The sequence below is a fragment of the Microcaecilia unicolor genome, chromosome 8 (assembly GCF_901765095.1).
Source record: "Microcaecilia unicolor chromosome 8, aMicUni1.1, whole genome shotgun sequence".
Taxonomy (NCBI): Eukaryota; Metazoa; Chordata; class Amphibia; order Gymnophiona; family Siphonopidae; genus Microcaecilia; species Microcaecilia unicolor.
Window position 1 is genome coordinate 218,926,784 of NC_044038.1, and position 21,602 is coordinate 218,948,385.

The 21,602-nt window shown below is 45.5% G+C and overlaps 1 protein-coding gene across 2 annotated transcripts in view; it reads left to right on the forward strand.

Annotated features, from left to right (window-relative positions):
- PREX1 (phosphatidylinositol-3,4,5-trisphosphate dependent Rac exchange factor 1) overlaps window positions 1–21,602 on the forward strand; it is a 378,063-nt gene that overhangs the window by 258,402 nt on the left and 98,059 nt on the right. For both annotated transcript variants that reach the window (XM_030212317.1, XM_030212318.1), the window contains exons 15-17: window positions 13,002–13,074; window positions 17,090–17,232; window positions 20,736–20,828. In XM_030212317.1, coding sequence (XP_030068177.1) covers window positions 13,002–13,074; window positions 17,090–17,232; window positions 20,736–20,828 — 309 coding nt within the window. The remainder of the gene's footprint in view (window positions 1–13,001; window positions 13,075–17,089; window positions 17,233–20,735; window positions 20,829–21,602) is intronic.

Here is a 21,602-nt window from a genome sequence, read left to right on the forward strand (position 1 = left end):
GTTCATGTCTTTCAGTCGTTCAGAACTCCCCCCTCCCCCATTTAACACTTTCGGTTCCTTCAGTCTTTTAAAACTCTCCTATGTACCCTGTGTGCTAATGGCCAGCATTAAGATTGTTTTCCTGTCCCAAATTTGCATGTCTTTCAGTCATTCACAACTCCCCCCCCCCCCCTTCTCCCAGTTTAACACTTTTTTTCCTTCAGTCTTTTAAAACTCTCCTATCTACCCTGTGTCCTAATGGCCAGCATTCAGATTGTTTTCTTTTCCCAAATGTTCATGTCTTTCAGTCGTTCAGAACTCCCCCCTCCCCCATTTAACACTTTCGGTTCCTTCAGTCTTTTAAAACTCTCCTATCAACCCTGTGTCCTAATGGCCAGCACTCAGATTGTTTTGCTTTGCCAAATTGTCTGTCACTGATGTCAGTGCGTGCCTGCCTAGCAGACCACTTCCGGCAGGCACGGTCCCAAGCACATCCTGTTGGAGGTGAGAATTATTATATAGGATGAGTTAACTCGCAATTTGGGCCTTATACAGGTTTTCCCCATGATAAATCAAAGAGAAGATGTGACAAAGGTCCAAGAAACGGTATTGCTGCAAGAGAAATTTTTGTATAGTTGCCATGAACTGAAACAAGCAAAACAAAGGCAGCAAACCATTTTCCTTTTCTCCTCTAGACCTTGTTGCATGCTGATAACATGAAATTTACAGCGAGAACTGAGCATGCAAAAACTGGGATGGGTAGTTTTAGACTGTTCTTACTAATCATTAGTGTTCCCATGACCTGCATTGGGGACTTTTGCATTCCACTATCTGTATTTCTTTAGTCACCTTGCACTTTGAACTGCACAGGGCAGGCAAGTCCTGGAAACCACAAGATAGCTGGAACAATGCTGAGTGGAGTCTGTGGGTTTTGGCTCAGATTAGTGGGAACATTGCTGACAGGTATACAGTATTGTAGGGCATGGCTTCTGAAAGCCTAACCTGTACGTGGTGTCTGCTGTTACAGGGTACTACTGTAAGATCTACCCATGTTAGGAATTAACTGTTGCATCTTGTACTGTCCACAGCAGAAGCAGGAACACATCCTCTATGGAGACCCACACAAAGAAGCCAAAGAAGGAGTAGAGGATGACACAATGACCAATCCACCAGGGAGATGTACTTCAAAGCAGATTTATTCAAGCACGAAAACGAGAAGACCCAACACAGGCCGCGTTTCAGCGGACGCAGCCGCCTGCCTGAGGCGTCAGTATGCACAACTTAAAACACTGAGACAACCGAGAGTAATATCTGGTGCTGTGTCAAACGTCAATTAAAGCAGCAGCCTCCACAGCACAGCGGTGTGGAGAGTAACGCACTGTGGAAAATTCACAGGTCAACATTAAGCTACAGCATCAGACATTATTCTCAGTTTTCTCAGTGTTTTAAGTTGTGTATATTGACCCTCTGAGGCAGGTGGCTGCATCCGCTGAAACACGGCCCATGTCGGGTCTTCGGCAAACACAGAAGAAAGCGGACCTCCGCAATGGAAAAACCAAGAAAAGAACACAGCGAAGGTGACAAGATGGATGATGCCAAACAAACTTCTACTGGACTCAGAAAAAAGTTCACAGCAAGAGTTTTCTCAGTGTTCTAAGTTGTGCAGGTGGCTGCATCTGCTGAAACACGGCCCATGTCGGGTCTTCTCATTTTGGTGCTTGAATAAATCTGCTTTGAACTACATCTCCCTGGTGGGATCGGTCATTGTGTCATCCTCTACTCCTGCTTTAGCTTCTTTGTGGTCATCTCATACTGTCCACAGACTTACTTAGACACCAGTACCATCCATTCATCCATTCATGGTTTTAGCAATACCCCTTGGACCTGTGGGTCAAAGTTAAAGTGCAGACAGAACGTAGAGTTGGATATCAATCAGAAAAAAACAACAGTATGGTAATGATCTCATTATTTGAGTGGCATGTATAAATACACAAGTTGTCTTCTCTGTCTTTGAGGGAATGATCCACATTCCATAGTTGGAATGTAAGACCTGCATTTCTTCTTTTTCTTGGAGATTTGGAGATTTTTGTTCGACCCGATGCAGGCATTAACTGAAAGGTGGCCGTATTGGGCTCTTTCTACATCAAGTGAATATTCTCCACTCAAAGATTGATATCCAACTCTATTTCTGATTGTGGTTTGTGTTTTGCATTCTGCCTCTACTTTTGACTCTAAGTGAAAGTTTTTATGTAGCATCTCTAGCTGTGATAAGCTGAAAGCAGATCTTGAAATCGCTGAGAGGCTGATTAGCTTCTGCTTTGAAAGAAGAAGGTCTTGGACCTTGTAAATAAGCAGCACCAGCTAGATTTGTTTGAGCCATTTTGACTGCGCTTTGATGTGATTTGGCTTACTAATGGAAGATACATTGTCTCAGCAAATACAAGGCTGTTTTCCCCAGTTAATAAACATTTTTTGATCATCATTATCAATCCCAAACAGAGCAACATTTCCTGTTCTAGTTTCGTCATAGATCACTGTCACTCTATCTCTGTTTTCTTGTACTTTGTTGTCTAAGATACACAGATATGGGCTGTGATTAGGTAATGCAAAGTTTAGTAGGGCCGGACATTCAGATTACCAATAATTTAGGTTATTAGAGCATTTACGAAAGTGCCAAACCCCTAAGAGAAAAGTTACACTGGCTTCCACTTAAAGAACGTATTACGTTCAAGGTCTGTACTCTGGTTCATAAAATCATTTACGGAGATGCCCCGGCCTACATGTTAGACCTTATTGACTTACCACCCAGGAATGCTAAACGATCAGCACGCACATTCGTGAATCTTCACTTCCCCAGCTGTAAAGGACTAAAATACAGATTGACACATGCGTCCAGCTTTTCCCACATGAGCACGCAGCTGTGGAATGCATTGCCATTTGACCTGAAAACAGTTTACGACTTAATCAACTTTCGTAAATCACTGAAGACTTATCTCTTCAACAAGACATTCCACAATGATCCATAATAGGAACTGTAACGCATTACCACTTACCTGATACTTTGAATGTTTTCTCTGTATAACTGATTGCTTAATTTTATTACATCATCCATGTTCTTTAAGTAACATTAATTGTATCTTTTACTCTGGGTTGTTGAATGCCATGATAGAACATTTTAAAGAAACCTTAGGATGGTCCATATTTCACTCTCCTGTCTGTTAGTTCCGTTCAAGTGCAGCCCAGAAGGGGAATATGGTCAAACTCTGGAGGAGAAAGAGGATCATTGTCATTGTGAGGAAGAAGTAGTGAAGGGAAAAATAACGAGTTGGAGAATGCTGTGCAAAAGACAGTGAGCTGAAAACATAAAAAGAAGAAGAAGAAATGAAAGTAAACATGGTGTAACAAGGAAAGGGAACCAGAGAGAACTGGTCAATCCAAAACTCAAAAGTAGTTAGTGTATTTATTAAGTATAAAAACAAAAAACAATAACAAAACCACAGTGGGAAAAGAAGGACCCCTACGGAAGTGGAGATAAAAATCATAAAGTAGGGATTAGACAACAGCCATCAAGAACAAAAGAACCCCAGTGAGAAGTAGCAAGCTCAACGTTTATTGAAGAAAGGTTCACGTGCAGGACTTTATGATTTTCATACTATTTGGCGTTTTTTTTAGACTGACAACGTTGTTCATGCAATTGAGACTACACTGTGACAGTACCACCTACAATTTTTGATCAGGATTAGCTGACCCCTGAGCAGTGGCGTTCCTAGGGGGGGCGGACACCGGGGGCGGTGCCCCGCCCCCCGGGTGCAGCACCCCCCCGATGCAGCGCGGACCCCCCCCGGCGAAAGACCCCTCCCCGCGAAAGAACCCCACCCCCAGGTGCACGCCGCTCGCTGGGGGGGGGAGGGTGCCGCAGCGCGTGCCTGCTGCGAGTTTACTAACTTTGCTCGTTCGCTGCAGCTCCCTCTGCCCCGGAACAGGAAGTAACCTGTTCCGGGGCAGAGGGAGCTGCAGCGAACGAGAGAAGTTAGCGAACTCTCGCAGCAGGCGCGCGCCGCGGCAGCCCCCAGTGGCGTGCACCCAGGGCGGACTGCCCCCACCACCCCCCCTTGGTACGCCACTACCCCTGAGGCAGGCACCAGTGCGCCGAAACACAGCCCGTGCCAGGTCTGTCCGTCAATTAATAAACAAGTGACTGATTATCTCAATCCTGAAGGCCCAGTGTTGCTTTTTTGTTTCCATATGTTAAGTATAAGTGTTTACAGTAGAGGGTGGAGTGGAGGGATAGTGTTATTTTTGACGTAATGTAGAATTTATTGTTCTGACTGAGAAGCGTGTTATTTTATTTATTTATTTATTTATTTTTTCCTGCGTGAAATGACTTGTAAAGTAAATCTGTATTAAGAACGCACAATTTATTATTGCATTGTGGGGTGTTTTACTAAAGGGTGGTAGGGCTACCGTACGGATCGCATGCGGGAAATCAGCACTACTGCCGGGTGTGCCCAGGGACCCGGCAATAGTTCTGATTTTGCCGTGCACCGTTTCCCACACCAGAAAATATTTTTCTATTTTCTAGCTTGGGCCTGCGGTATAGGCGCATCCAGCGGTATTCAGACAGTGGTGCTCGCTGATCGATCGCTGTCAGGTTAGTGCGTGAGCCCTTACCGCCTGCTAAATAGAGGCAGTAAGAGCTCAGCCAGTAAATGGGCCACGTGCAGATTTTTTTAAAATTAGCGCACGGCCATTTACTGCCTCCTTTAAAAAAAGGGTTTTTACGGCCACGGTAAAAAGTGGCCTGGGCACATGGCAAATCGACGTGCCCACGCTCCCGTGGGCCACTGTTTTTACCGCAGCTTAGGAAAAGGGTCCCTATAAGCTTTTCATGATATATTTGTCTTTTTGTAACCTAAACCACATAGGATCCTTTTTTGAGATAAGAGGGACACAAGCCTACTGGAATTTGAGCGGTGCTGATGGTTTCATTCTTGCAAAGATTTCCTTTCAACACATTTGCCCTTCAAAAGTGGCCAAGGCTGGTCAGGCTAGTGTCTTTCAGTAGAGGGAAGGGAAGAGAATATGGAAAAAAAAAAGTTTTCATCTCTCTAAGTATTTGTCACTAAGGACTTGATAAAGTCATTTCAGAAGGTTGTCATTCAGCAGCATTTCATCCATGCCACCCTCCCCCCTCCTTCCACCAGTGAAAAGGAAAACATTTCTCATAGAAAAGAAATGATATCCTACAGATAGGCGTATTCTATAGTTAGTAACTGAGATGTGTCTCCTAGACAGTGTGGACACCAATAACTGGGCAGACTGGAAGGACCAGTTTGATTATATATATTTTTTTTATTTCTGCCATTCACATACGTTACAATTTATTCTCTGTCAACCAAGAATCCCCACTGCGATTTTTGTATTTTTCGCCACTTTTTGAAATGTTGTCTCAGGGTTGCCATGGAAATGGCATTGGGTAGAATTATGAATATGCACTCTTAGCTTTTGTTGGGTTACCTGAGTGGGTTGTGTGGCAGCAGGGAGCAGTGCAGACTGCTTCTTGTGTGTGCCTGTACTGGTGCTGCCTGTGCTTTGTAACCCTGTAGAAATAACTAATAGGTGAGAATCCCCTTTGATTTCATGAAATAGCAGCACAGCAGGTGCCCTGTCTCTGCCTTCACTCAACTTCCCAGCACTTCCAAACAGAGCTGCAGTCAGGCTTCACTTTGGAGACGCAGTTAAAGGAGCTTGAATTAATTCTTGTTATTTGGCTGTCACTGATTTCCTCACTTTTCTTTTGAGGTGTTTTTTTTATGGAATTTTATTTAGACAGAGTCACTGACGTGACACCTAGCAGAACAGCGAAATCTAAAGCTGTAAACGTTAGTGATTTTGGTACTGAGAAGCAATTTAACTGAAGGTGTAGCTGCCATGTTATATTAATAATTATTTTTTTCTGAAATGCCATTTTCCGCTTGCACAGATTCCAAAATGGTTCAGAAAAGTTTCAGGGGTTCTTTTACTAAGGTGCGGTAGTGTAGGCGCGGGTTTTGGGCGCGCGCGGGTCCATTTTTCAGCGTGCCTTTTAAAAAAGGCCTTTTTAAAAATTTTGGCCGAAAATGGGCGTGCGGCAAAATCAAAAGTGGCGCGAGTCCATTTTGGGTCTGAGACCTTACCCGCCAGCCATTGACCTAGCAGCAAAGTCTCACGCGGTAACTGGAAAGTAATGACCTACGCACGTCATAATGCCAGTTACCTAGCAGCAAAGTCTCACACGGTAACTGGGAAGTAATGACCTATGCGCGTCATAATGCCAGTTGGCACGCGTCTGATACGCGTGTCCGAAAATAATTTTTCAGACGTGCGTATCGGACGCGCTACAAAATTGAAGTTACCGCAAGAGGCATGCGGTAGCCGGGTGGTAACTCCATTTTGGTGCATGTTGGGTGCGTGTAGACGCTTATGCGGCTTAGTAAAATGGCTCCTCAGTGCCTGAAGTGCTTTTTTTTCCAGGGGGAGCTTCCGCAACAGCAACCTGTGCGGATATGCTCCTAGAATCTGTGTCTATGCAATGTATTTTATTACATATTTGCATTTGTGCAGATCCCATTTCAGCTCGGTCAGTCCAGAGGGCGGCTACAAAATTAGTAACCACTCGCCTCCACCTACCCTCCTCTCCTCCTTCCTGTACACATTAATTGATTTGTTTACTTTATTTTTTGTCTATTAGATTGTAAGCTCTTTGAGCAGGGACTGTCTTTCTTCTTTGTTTGTGCAGCGCTGCGTATGCCTTGTAGCGCTATAAAAATGCTAAATAGTAGTAGTAGTAAGCGGTCTTGAATGCAAAAATTATAAGGACAGGCTTATGAACCTCAACATGTATACGCTGGAAGACAGGGCCGCCGAGAGACTGGGCCAGGCCCGGGACAAGGTCGCCCCCGGGGCCCCCCCACCACCTGGCCCTCTCTCCACCCCCGGGCCCTCTGCACTGACCTTAAGCGCCTCACCTTCAAAAGCGCAGCAAGCAGCGGCAGACCACTCCTTCCTTCCGTGTTCCGCCCTCACGGAAGTTACGTCAGGCGAGGGCGGGACACGGAAGGAAGGAGTGTTCTGCCGCTGCTTGCTGTGCTTTCGAAGGTGAGGCGCTTAAGTTCAATGCCAGGGAGCGTTGGAGGGCGGGCGGGCCGGACTGCGGCGTCGGCATCGGGTGCCCCCCCCCCCCCCCGGGGACCCAGGCCCGGAGAATTTTGTCCCCCATATCCCCCCCTCTCGGCGGCCCTGCTGGAAGAGAGGAGGGAGAGAGGAGACATGATAGAAACGTTTAGATATCTCAAGGGCATTTATGTACAGGAAGAGAGCCTTTTTCAAATGAAGGAGAGCTCTGGAATGAGGGTGCATACGACAAAGTTAAGAGGGAATAGGCTTAGGAGTAGCCTAAGGAAGTATTATTTCACAGAAAGGGTGGTGGAGGCGTGGAATTGCCTCCCGGTAGAGGTGGTGGAGATGAAGACTGTTCCAGAATTTAAAAAGGCATGGGATAACCATGTGGGATCGCTTAGGAACAGGAAGAAATTAGGGTTTACAGAGGATGGGCAGACTGGATGGGTCATATGGCCTTTATCTGCCGTCATGTTTCTATGTTTGTAACTCTTCTACACATGTGGAGGATAATGGATGCCTAGGTTAAAAAGGCAGGAAGGTGCCTATTTTTAGCCTGTATGGGGCTGATATTCGACCATGGGAGGGAGCCCGGCTAACTCCCGTGGTTGGCTGTCAGCCCGGATATTCAGTGACGGGCCATTTCCAGTGATCAGCATTGAATATCCAGTTTATTTTGGGCCGCTTTAAACTTAACCGACTAACTTGATTTTCGGAGATAGCCGGTTATGTTTAAACTGGCCAAAGATATTCCCGCTATTTAAGTGGCCTGATGTGGCTGCTTACAGTATCCCGTTATATGGTGAATATTTGGGGATAGCCGGCTATATCGTGCGATATAGCCAGTTACCTCCTAGCTGCTGTGAATATCCTGCGGGGGATAGCTGGTTATTCCCTGCTGAACAAAGGATGAGTCCAATGCTGGGGATAGTGCTTAAAAAACTCTTTATTACTGCTGATACAGGAGGACCCATGTTTCGGCATCACTAAACGCCTGCTTCAGGTGTCTTGTTAGTATTCTAAAAAAATGTCATGCACCAATAGTATACTTACATAGGAATGCAAATGATATGTAATAATCAAAAATAAAATGCTTAATTACAGAAAAAAATAGAGACATGTAAATAAAAATATGTATAGAAATGTGTAACTTTTTCATATAAACAATAACTAACAAATAATCAATAATAATAAATAAGACGTAAACCATCAGTGGACCGACAAGCTTTTAAGCTGTGAGGGAATCCGTGGGACCCTTAGATCATGAAGGAGCAAAAGAGGTACTCAGGGAGGACACGGCTATAGTGGAGATATTGAATGAGTTCTATGCCTCGGTCTTTACGGAAGAAGATGTAAGAGATCTACCTGAACCAGAGGCGTATCTGGACTCCGGTGGTAGGGGGGGCCAAAGCCAGAGGGAGGGGGCACATTTTAGCCCCCCTCCGGCGCCACCGACCCCCACCGCCGCTACCACCACCACCACCGACCCCCCCACCATTGAAAGACCCCCCCGCCACCAACGACTCTCTCCACCCCCCCTCCCGCCGCCAACCCTCCCTTGCTGCCGTCGCTTACCTTTGCTGGCGGGGGACCCCAACCCCCCGCCATTGAGGTCCTCGCTTCCGTTGCAGGCTGCAAGTTGCAAAGCTTCCTGTTCTTCTGAGTCTGACGTCCTGCACGTAGAACGCACAGGACGTCAGACTCAGTTTCAAATTCTGAGTCTGACGTCAGGATGTCAGACTCAGAAGAACAGGAAGCTTTGCAGCTTGCAGGCAGCCTGCTGCAACGGAAGAGAGGACCTCGGCTGGCGGGGGTTGGGGTCCCCCGCCAGCAAAGATCGGCGATGGGTTGGCGGCGGTAGGGGGGTCCAGGCCAAAATCTGCGGGGGCCCAGGCCCCTTTGGCCCCACACAGATATGCCCCTGACCTGAACCAGAAATTCTTTTCAAGGGTGACAATGCAAAGGAACTGAAAGAAATCGTGGTGAATCTGGAAGATGTACTGAACCAAATTGACAAGTTAGAGACTGATAAATCACCTGAACCGGATGGCACATACCCAAGAGTACTGAAAGAACTCAAACATGAAATTGCTGATCTGTAACTTGTTGTTAAAATTATCCAATATACCTAAAGATTGGAGGGTAGCCTATGTAACGCTGATTTTTTTAAAGGATTCTAGAGGTGATCCTGGAAATTACAGACTGGTAAACCTGACTTCGGTGCTGGAGAAAATAGTGGAAACTATCATAAAGAATAAAATTACAGGACACATAGACAAACATGGTTTAATGGGACAGAGTCAGCATGGGTTCAGCCAAGGGAAGTCTTGCCTCACCAATTTACTCCATTTCTTTGAAGGCGTAAATAAACAAGTGGATAAGGGTGAGCCGGTTGATGTAGTGTATCTAGATTTTCAGAAATCTTTTGACAAAGTTCCTCACAAGGGACTCCTGAGAAAATTAAAAAGTCATGGGATAGGAGGCAATGTCCTTCTGTGGATTAGGAATTAGTTATTGGACAGAAAACAGAGGATAGGGTTAAATGGCCATTTTTCTCAATGGAGGAGGGTGAATAGTGGAGTGCAGCAGGGATCTGTACTGGGACCGGTGCTATTTAACATAGTAATAAATGACCTGGGAAACAGAATGATGAGTGAGGTGATTAAATTTTCATCTTTATAAAATCTGGACTAGGAAGACGTGCACATAAATTTTAATTTTTGCCAATTAGCGCCAATAATTGTTAGAACCCAATTATTGCCAATTAACTGCTTTTTTGTCAAGTTGGGCACGCAATTATGGAATACACCTGATGCGTGCCAAATTTTGGCGCAATTTTGGGCACCATATATAGAACCTGGGGGAAAGTGTGTTGTTTTGCCAGTCTGCATGGTAGGACAGCAGACCACTCAGTTGATATATAATAGCAGTGGAGGGGCAAATCCCAATAAAAACTAATCTGAGACTCTGGGGACCTATTTCATATTCGCATTCCACCTAGACAAAACATCACCCTCCAGTGGCGTAGCCAGAAGGCAATTTTTGGGTGGGCCAACAGGTTGGATGGGTGGGCATTAGAGTTGCCAACTTTTTTGAAAAAGAAAAAAAACAGCAAACCTGATGCACCCATGCTCTGTCCCTACCCCACTCCCCATAACTTCAATGAGGGTTGCAGTGCAGGCTTCAGTGGCTGCAGGCCAATTTAGAGCTAAGGGAAGTACAATAGACTGCACTATTCAGCCCCACTGAGCCATGGTCCTCCAACACATATATGGTATTGAAGCCAAACACATTCTGCATCCAGAGAACCTCCTGGCCCTCCACCAACAATGGATACAGAGCACAGCAAGGACAATTCTCCATAAAACTCATCATACAAAGACATTTTGGTTTCTACTGTAATCTCAATTACAGACATATTATAAATTAACTTTAAAAAAATCTATAAAACAAAAGTCACTCAGAACCTTGAGCAAATCTACCATGCCAACACTAACTTCCAAAAACAAAGATCCTACCTATGAAAAAGAAGTGCCTTAAATATTATAGTAGGTCCCTACAATACAAATACATTTATCAGGAAAGCTGAACAAGCCAAATTACTACAAAATGCTACATAGAAACTTCATGCTAACAGAATACCTCAGTCACACACACAAGACACAAATGCCAAATACAGAATAAGTGACCACAAACTCTAGAAATATAAATTAAACGGAAACCCCAAGAAACTAGACCTTGCATGTAGTACAACACCAGAGAAACAAGAAAGAAAGGCATTTGCTCCTGTGCAAAATATAAAGATGGCACATGCCAGGGATGGTGTTAGGGGATGCAACTAGGGCAACTGTGCTTGGTTCCTTGGCCAGAGAAAGCCTGCATGCTGGAAGCTGAAGGCGCAGCCTGGTAATGGACTTTGGGGTCCTTTCCTAGATTTCTGTCCTGGACCCCAGCCATGTTTGCCATCAACTTTGGCAAGATGTACATTCCAAATCCAACATATTATATTCACAACATTGAAAATAAAATATTTTTTTTATACCTTTTTGTTGTCTGGTCATTTTTTCTCAAATCATATTGGTCCCAGTCTCTGGTTTCTGCTTCCCTCTGTCTTCTCTTAACTCACTTGCCAGGGTCTCCTATTTGACATTTCTTCTTTCTTCATGTCCATCCTCCATCTCCCATCTCTGTTTTCCTATATTTCCTTGTTCATTATCTCCCCTGTGTTCATATCCCCTCATCCATCATTCCTCTGTGCACCTATGCACCCCATGCCCAGCATATCCCTTCTGCGTTCCTATTCTCTCCCTTGTCTAGTATCTTCCCCCCCCCCCCCCCCGTGTCCATATACCCCCCTCTCCAGTGTCCAGCATTTTATCTCTATTCCATATCCCCGTCCCCTTCCCCCCCTTGGTCAGGCATTACCCCTCCGTGCCCATGTGCTATCCCCATACAGCATCTCACATTTGTGTCCCTGTCCCCATGCTCCCACCTAATGCCCATCATCTCCCTTCTGTATCTGTATACTTCCCTATGTCCCCTTTCTCCCTCCTCCACACCAATGTGTCCCTCTCCTCTCTGATCCCACCCCCCAACCAGCTTCTCTTCCTCTCTTTCCTTCCCCTTATGCATCTGGCTCTTTCTCCCTGCATCTCTCTCCCTTCCCTCTGCATATCATCATCTGCATATCCAGCACCTCTCCTTCCGCTCCCCCCCCCCCCCCCCACACACACACGTCCAGCATCTCTCTCCCTTTCATCCAGCCCCCATACATGTCCAGCACCTCTCCCCTTCACTTCAACCCTCTGCATATCCAGCACTTCTCCCCTTTCCCTCCACCCCCCTGCATATCCAGCACCTCTCCCCTTCCTTCCACCCCCCTATATATCCAAAACCTCTCCCCTTCCCTCCAAACTCCCCTCTGCAAATTCCCAAACCTCTCCCCTTCCCTCCAAACTCCCCTCTGCAAATCCCAAATCTCTCCCCTTCCCTCCAACCCTCTGCCCCTGGCAAGTCCAGCACCCTTCTGTTCCCTCCCCTCCCTGCCTCCCCTTACTTCTGGGCCAGCACGCAGCACCCCACTGACTTCCTCACCCCTCTCCCACCCCTGCCGCAGCACTTCATTTAATGTTGTCGGCGCTGCCGTTACAGTTTCCCACCCCCGCGGCGGCGCTTTACACTTTACCTAACAGCCGACGCTACAGATGCAGCGCTGACGTCCGAATCCGACGTCCGAATCCGGGGCCTTCCGCGTCCCGCCTCCATAACAGGAAGTTACATCAGCGTGGAAGGCCCCGGAGCAGGACGTCGGATTCGGACGTCAGCGCTGCATCTGTAGCGTCGGCTGTTAGGTAAAGTGTAAAGCGCCGCCGCGGGGGTGGGAAACTGTAACGGCAGCGCCGACAACATTAAATGAAGCGCTGCGGCAGGGGCGGGAGACGGTCAAGATAAGGATCTGCTTCTGGGCGGGCCTGAGGCTAAACTGGGTGGGCCTGGGCCCATCCAGGCCCACCCGTAGCTACGCCCCTGTCACCCTCCCTTTTGGGTAATGCATTGCATTGTTTCTGGTTGCAGTTCCATATTGTCAGTGAAATAAAGTTCCTGCATTTTGTTCTCGGGGAGTATTTGTTTTTTTTGCAGAGCGGCCCTTTGCCTACCCAATTCCTGAGAGATTGGAGAGAGATGCTATATATAGGAATCAATAGGATTGTGGGGAAGGGAAGCCGACTATTTTTCAAAGTGCTTTTATTGTTCTGGGTAAAGAGTGCCCTGCTAATTTCAGAACTGATGGCCAGAATGGGCAGCAATTGTTTAGATCAGGAAGTTGTTTGAGGTGTAATCTCTTTTCTGTTTTTTGTTGCCAGGGAGACTGCCAGACTCGGGAGGAAGCTGTAGCACTTGGGGTTGGACTCTGCAATAATGGCTTCATGCATCACGGTAATTAATCATAATGTCTCCTTTCAGCCACCATGGAACACAGGCTTGCGAATGATCATTTTGACAGCATGCACAGAGTAATATGCAAATTATTGACTTCTGCCATCACTTAGTAAAAACATTGGCTTTGACGACTCTGCATTAGATGAAAGACCACTGTAATTGGCTGCTAGCAATCAATTATTGGCATTAATTGGCGCTAATTTGGAGTTGTGCGGGCAACTGCCTATGCACAGTTCTCTAAAGAACCGCGCCTAAATCTCCTTGCGCGCAACCCAAAAGGGAGCGTGGCCATAGGAGGGGCATGGGTAGGTCAGAGCATTCCATAAAGTTATGTGCAGTGTTACAGAATTTGGGGGATGCTTGCCTAAGTTGTGCACCAGGTTTCAATTGGTGTAAGTCCTCGCATCCAAAGCTGGGCACAGGAATCCACACTAAGCGCTGTTCTATGAAGAATGTTGAGCCTGGAGCGCTCTTTACAAAATAGCGTCCTATATTGATTTTTCCCCATGCCTAATTTTTGGCGCCATTTACTGAATTCCGACCCTATAAGACAGCATATGCACGTAAAGTGCCTCTTATACCCTGCAAGTGTAAATATGTGCAATGATAAGAATGTGTGTACGTGTCTAAACCTTTTTTTAAACCCTGCTAAGCTAAAGACTTTTGTCACATTCGCTGGCTATGAATTGTAGAGCTTAATTACATGTTGAGTGAAGAAGCAGCTTCATCGAGTGGCCCCCTAGTTCTTGTATTTTTGTACAGAGTAAACAAGCGATTCATGTCTATCCAGTCTACTCCACTCACTTTTTTATAGACTCTATCATATCCCCCTCTGTCATCTTTTCTTCAAGCTGAAGAGCCCTAGCCACTTTAGCCTTTCCTAATAGGGAAGCCATGTAAGCTATACAGCTATGTGGTTCCACTCCTGGGCAGCCCTAAATCCTATTCCATTTTGGACAGCGAACTTAACAGTTTACACATTCAGAATTATCCATTAATTTGCCTTAGATTAAGAAATAAAATCTCTTATATGGTCACTGTGACTTTCAACCCCATTTGCTTTTGAATATCGGGCCTGTAGACTCTGTAGGTGAAACAGCAGCTGACTGTAGGTATATAAGGAACTATCAACAACCTGCAGGTCAGTCAGTGGCTGGAATGATCACAGTCTTTTGAACACGGCTGCTGTTGAAGGTTTTCCACTAAATTGAATGCAGGCGTTCCCTTTCCATTACGAAAAACCTCTATTGGACATGAGCAGTCAACAAGGAGAGACTAAATCATTCATTTAGTAAAATGAAAATTAAAGGGTTCCATTGCTCTAAAGTGCCCTTAGGGCCCTCTTCAGGAAGGCTTTTCTCATATTTCATATCTCTGGGGAAAGACCTTGATGACTTGTGTCTTAACAACCCAAAGATAGCGAAAACTGAATTCCTGGGGGATACGAATGGGCAGTTCTATAAAATGAATGCTAACATTTACTCATTTCTCCCGGATTGCATATATGGCTTTCTGAGTTATGTGTGCAAATTTGTATAAGTGTCCAATTTGCGCACGCAACTTAATTGAATAATGAGCCAATTGGCACTGCTTAATTAAGCAACAACAAGCAATTATTGGCGCTAGTTGTCAATAATTAGAATTTACACATGCATCATTTTAGGCATATCCTATAAAGAGGTGTGTGTAAATATTAGTACGTGGATCTGAAAAGGGGGTGTGGCCATGGGAGGAGCACGGGTGGGTCGAGAGTATAAATTCATGAACTTTGTAATAGAATTAGGGGGATCCATGCCTGACCTTCGGGAAATCACTAAAAACCTACCTCTTCAAAAAGGCCTATCCCAACGACCCCACGTAACCCTCTTCACCTACCAACACAGCATGACTATGATCGAACAGGACATCACGCAATCTTCATCCATTCCGACCCTCCACTTATACCTCGTACGATCACTATACAACTTTGTATTTGTTATCCACCGACTGGGCAAACGCCTTTGATGGTACTATGTAAGCCACATTGAGCCTGCAAATAGGTGGGAAAATGTGGGGTACAAATGCAACAAATAAATAAATAAATAAATAATTTACGCCTGGGGATTTACACCAGGTTTTCATTGATGTAAATGTTCGCACCTAAATGTAGTTGCTGTTCCCAGTTCTAAGCACTATTCTATAAACCATGCCTACCTTTAAGCATGTTTTCTAGAATAGCGCCAAGCGCTATTTTTTTCGTTGTCCATTTTTCAGCGCCTTTTATAGAATCTAGTCCTTTGTGTGTACATGTTTAGAATACTAGCATGTATGTATGTATGTGTGCACACACACACACATGCATGCCAAATTTCTGCCCACACACTATTCTGTACGTATGGGCATCTCTTTCACAGTGCGTATTTTCAAGGGAGGGGTACACATGGGCGGAATCTGGACCTGGCTTATATTTCTACATGTACCTTATAGGCAGTGCATTTTCTCTTGCAATAAAGGTGCCGGTACTGAAATGCCAGGCCACCCTTCAGTAGTGGGGTGATCACTAAGGGACCCACCCCACAATAGCCAGGCCCCCTGCAACCAGTCACAGAATCTATGACAAGGCAGAATTGGTGTGTAGAGCCTGAGCTCTTTCTTTATAACTTGGGGATGATGGGTTATTTTTATCAGACAATGGAAAGGTGCCGGTGCTCAGTACCCCTAAGTACCCCCTCAAAAAAAGCCCTTCTTATAGGATATTAGAAGACACATGTACTTCCTCAGCAGTTTGAGCACCCTGCAGTGCCACCAGTTCAATGGCTGGTGTAAATGGTTGGGCCAAAATACCATCCCCCCAACATTTAGCGCTATTTAACTGTCCAGAACGGCTGCTGACGTTTAAATAGCGCTTAGCTGGCTATTCTATAACTTTCCCTCATGTCTTTGAGCACGAAGCGTAGAGGACTGAATTCTATAAATGGTGTTGAAAAGTCAGCGCTAACTAAAAAAAAAATGCACTAAGCACTATTCTATACGCAGCGTTCAAAGTTAGGTGCAGTGGCGTAGCCACAAGTGGGCCTTGGTGGGCCGAGGCCCACCCAGTTGGGGCTCAGGCCCACCCAACTGTAGCACATGTTTAGCGGTAGCTGTTGGGGATCCCAAGCTCCGCCAGCTGAAGACTTCCCCCTGATGGTAACAAAAACTCTGCTCTCCACGATACTGGCAACTGCGCATGCTCAGTTTTCAACACATGCCTGCTGCAGACTGCCAAGGTGGACAGAACCATTTTCTTGCCAGCTGAGATATATTTTTGATGTGTCTGTGTGTGTGGGGGGGGGGGGGGGGGAGAGCAATTGGTGCCCACCCACTTCTTGCCTAGGCCCACCCAAAATCTATTGTCTGGCTACGCCCCTGGTTAGGTGCCATTTATAGAATATGCTTACGCTGGGAGCTATGTCTAACTTTAGGCATGACAATTTGCACCAACTAAACCCTAGTGTAAATCCTAGTGCCTTCACTAGGTGAGGATCCCCCTTTTTCTATAACAGCGAGCATAATTTACAGGAACACCCCTGATCCACCGATGATCCTCTTGTGGCCACGCCCCCTTTTTAGAGCCATGCATACAATTTATGCACGGATCCAGGCACGTAAATATGTGTACACATGTGTACACGTGTATATTTTTAATTGATGCCAATTAGCTCTGATAATTGATTGTTTCAACCCAGATTTCGGTGCTAATTGGCTCGTTATTCAATTTAATTGCACTTGCAAATTGGGCACATGCCCAAATTTGCATGAGGACAATTTTAGCACCATTTATAGAATTTGGGGAAATTGGGTTTCATGAGAATTTTGGGGGGTTATTCTTTAGCAAGATTATTTTACATGGCCTAAAGCTATCGTCCATTTTTTGAGGGTACAAAAGCTGGTTGCCAACAGATTTCATTCTTTTTTTGCCATTCCATGTATTTGATTTGACCTATGAAAATCTTTTGGATTTCCTTTCTGCTTTATCTTTCCTTGTCTGCAGTCCTGGAGAAGAGTGAGTTCAAAGATGAATCTCAATTCTTCCGCTTTTATGCCGATGAGGAGATGGAAGGGACGAGTTCCAAGAACAAGCAGCTGCGCAATGACTTCAAACTCATTGAAAACATCTTGGCCAAGACTCTACTGGTAAGTGCTGATAATGTGTTTATTTAAGTGAATTCATTGTTTATTCAGGCAATGAGGTCATTACTATACAACTTTTATATGGTTGCCCACATGCGTGGCCTTACTATTTATATTTTGTTGGCCTTTGTATTTTTCCTGCCAGACAGTTTCCTCCTTGGAGGATCAGGGAACAGTTGCCTGTAAGATGTTCTTCCATTATCTGAGAATAGGAATTCACAACAATGCTGCAATTGTCTATAATATTCAGACCTGCCAACTAACTTCAAGTCACGAGTGAGAATTGGTTCTGAAGGGTTCATGCTTTCTTCTCTTATGCATTCTTGGATTTCTCTTTTTTATTTGTTAGTGATTAAAATGTGGGGCTTGATTGTAAGGTAGCTGTATTAGTCTGGTGTAATAAAAAAAATGTTTTTCTTTGTTTTATAATCTTTTATTGAAAAATCAATCAACATACAACAACATAGTTCAACATACCAATCATCCCCCAAACTTTACCCACCCATTTCTGTCCCATTCAGTGGCATACCAAGGGGGGGGGGCGGTGGGGGCGGTCCGCCCCGGGTGCACGCCGCTGGAAGGGTGCCACGCCGGTCAGCGTCGTTGGTTTCCATGCGCCCTCTGCCCTGGAACAGGTTACTTCCGGGGCAGAGGGAGCATGGAAACCAACGACGCTGACCGGTGCGCGGCACCCCCCCCCCCCAGCGGCGTGCACCCGGGGGGGGGGGGTTCTTTCACCGGTGCCCCTTCGCCGGGGGGGGGGGATCGCGCTGCATGGAGGGGGGGGCGCTGCACTCGGGGGGGGGGGCGGGGCGCATCAGTGATCCGCCCCAGGTGTCAGCGCCCCTCGGAACGCTACTGGTCCCATTATCGTCCAATGTTTATATAAATGTGAAAAAAACACTTATCTTTGGTAGAACAAAAAAATGATGTGCAGGATAAACGTCTGGGTGAATTCTTCCAATTTTCAACTTGCCCCTGCGCCAGCGATGGCCAGTATTTCGCTTAGCTGCTTCAGGGTCCCAGACAGCAGAGCATTTTCAATCAATGGCACTCCAGAGTCATAATAACTGTCGCATTATAAAGAGTGCGCTATTTGTTGATTAAATTGCTGAAAGAATTTGCAGATATTTTTGGAAAGTTTTTGCCCATGATGTAGCTAAGATTAGTTTGATCAGAAAAGCTCTTTAAATCATTTTGATTTTGAGCTTCTTTAAGGCTTTTTCCTTCCTTTTTTGCTAATCAATTCGCATTGGGTATATGTGTGTGCTCCATATGCTTATATTGCGTGGATTACTTTTTGAAATTTTTTAATTCATGAATACTGTGGGCATGAAGCAGTAAGCCATTCCAAATATACGTTGCAAGAAAGAGAAAAGCCCAATGTCTGGTCGTGTAGTGTGGAAGTCGTGGTCCAGGAAGGAGGAGACGGTGGTCATTCAGGGAACGTAAGATTCGAGTTTGGGTATAAGGAATAGTAAGATTAGCTAAATATTCCGGGTAACTGAACCAATGGGCTTTAAAGGTCGGAACAGCTATTTTGTAAATAAACCTTTGTTCTACAGGTAACCAGTGACATTGTTTAATAAAGTTGTAATGTGATCTGTTCAGTGTGCATGGCAAAGTAGCCTAATAGCTGTATTTGGAGGGTCTGTAGCTTCTTTAGAGAAGAGTGTGGTAGCCCTGCATAGATTGTATTGCAGTAACCCAGGTGGCAAAAAGCAGCAATGCAGGTGGTCCGCCAAATCCAATATGGAAGATAAAACAACAAGGCAGACCTTGTTAAACACAGTTTTTATTAATAGATGAAAAGCTCCCAGAAATTTAACATAACATGCCCGTCATGGCCATGTTTCGCCAGTATACAATGGCTGCGTCAGGGGCAGTGGGTCATCAGCAAATATACAATTCCAAAAATAGCCTGCCTGGTGTAACTGTTAAAACATAGCGAGCTAGATTCTAGGATCAGGCTCTTATAAAAACGCTGTGATTGTAGTGAAAGCCGCACATTTTTATGAGCGACTGATCCCAGAATCTAGCTCGCTATCAGGCTTATTTTCAAAAGAGAAGGACGCCCATCTTTCGACACAAATCACAAGATGGGCGTCCTTCTCACAGGGTCGCCCAAATTGGCATAATCGAAAGCTGATTTTGGGCGTCCTCAACTGCTTTCCTTCGTGGGGACGACCAAAGTTCACAGGGGCGTGTCGGAGGCGTAACGAAGGCGGGACTGGTGCGTGCCTAAGACATGGGTGTCCTCGACCGATAATGGAAAAAAGAAGGGCGTCCCTGACGAACACTTTGACGACTTTACCTGGTCCTTTTTTTCTTATGACCAAGCCACAAAAATGTGCCCTAAATGACCAGATGACCACAGAAGGGAATCGGGGGTGACCTCCCATTACTCCCCCAGTGGTCACTAACCCCCTCCCACCCTCAAAAAGAAATTTAAAAATATTTTTTCAGCCTCTATGCCAGCCTCAAATATCATACCCAGCTCCATGACAACAGTATGCAGGTCCCTGGAGCTGTTTTAGTGGGTGCAGTGCACTTCAGGCAGGGAGACCCAGGCCCACCCCCCCCCCACCTGTTACACTTGTGGTGGTAAATGTGAGCCCACCAAAACCCACCAGAAACCCACTGTATCCACATGTAGGTGCCCCCCTTCACCCCTTAGGGCTATGGTAGTGGTGTACAGTTGTGGGGAGTGGGTTTGGGGGGGCTCAGCACACAAGGCAAGGGAGCTATGCATCTGGGAGCAATTTCTGAAGTCCACTGCAGTGCCCCCTAGGGTGCCCGGTTGGTGTCCTGGCATGTGAGGGGGACCAGTGCACTACAAATGCTGGCTCCTCCCATGACGAAATGTCTTGGATTTGGTTGTTTCTGAGATGGGCGTCCTCGGTTTCCATTACCGCCGAAAATCGGGGACGACCATCTCTAAGGTCGACCTAAATGTTGAGATTTTGGCGTCCCCGACCGTATTATTGAAACAAAAGATGGACGCCCATCTTGTTTCGATAATACGGGTTTCCCCGCCCCTTTGCGGGGACGTCCTGTGAGGACGTCCTCAGGAAAACTTGGGTGCCCCTTTCGATTATGCCCCTCCACGTTTTAATAGTTACACAAGGCAGGCTATTTTGGGAACTTTATATCTGCTGGAGACCCACTGCCCCTGACTCATCCATTTTATACTGGCGAAACATGGCCATGTCGGGCATTTTATGCTACATTTCTGGGAGCTTTGAATCTGTTAATAACAGCTGTGTTTTTTTTACAAGGTTTGACTTCTTGTTTTATCTTCTCTAGTAATCCAAGTGGGACGTGAAAAATAACAGAAGAAGCGCATGAAATCTAGCTGATCAAATAAATGTGCTAATCGGTTAACTCAGCCAAATCACCACACGCTAACCAATTAATGTGCGAGACCTTACCACCTACAACATAGATAGTGGTAAGGGGCCACACGCTAATTGCTGAACTATCTTCTGCCTTTTTGTCTTGGGCAGATCTTGCCTCAGGAGGAGGACTATGGATTTGCCATCGAAGATAAGAACAAAGCTATTGTGGTCAAATCAGTCCGGCGAGGATCTCATGCTGAGGTGCGTTATTCATAACATTTACATTGATTTCATTTGATCGTTACCAACAGGAACACAACATTTGAACTAATGTAAAAAAGACATTTAATCTTATAGACAGTAACATAGTTGTATAAAGTTATTTATACATGTTTGTGGCCACATAGCACGTAAATGGCCTCTTCTATAATTCCAACTGGCATAAAAGTATGCACTTTGACCTGATGTTGCATACTTTGACAGTAGGCGTGTACAGGGGCAGAGTTTGGGCAGAGCGTGCAGGTATGTTATAAAATATGCTAATCTTCTTGCATACTTAAAAATTATAGGTCTCGTCATTTACGCTTTGCAACTGAGGCGCAATTCCACTTACACTAGAATGTTATAAAGAAAAGTAGGTGCCTAATTGCCTTTATAAAATTGACCAAAAATAGGTGCAGGAAAATATGCTAAGACTAGGCCCTCCCTTTATAAAATTACCCTCCTAATGGCTTTTGCAGGAGAAATATTCTGGCCGATATTCAGCGTGAGTTAACCCTCGGGAACGGCCGCCGATCGGTTAACTCGCATCTCGGCGGATAACTGGTCATTTTCAGCGGCATTTAAACGGTTATCACCACCCAAAAATGCCTGGTTAGTGCTGAAAATAAAGCCAACGATATTGAGGGCACTCTGGGGGCATAAATCAGAACTTAACCAGTCAGGCTTAGCAGCCAAATAAGGCTACATTAAAAAGCAGATGGAGAACAGAAGAACAAACCCCTTGCACACGGCAAAAAGCCACCAAAGAAACAC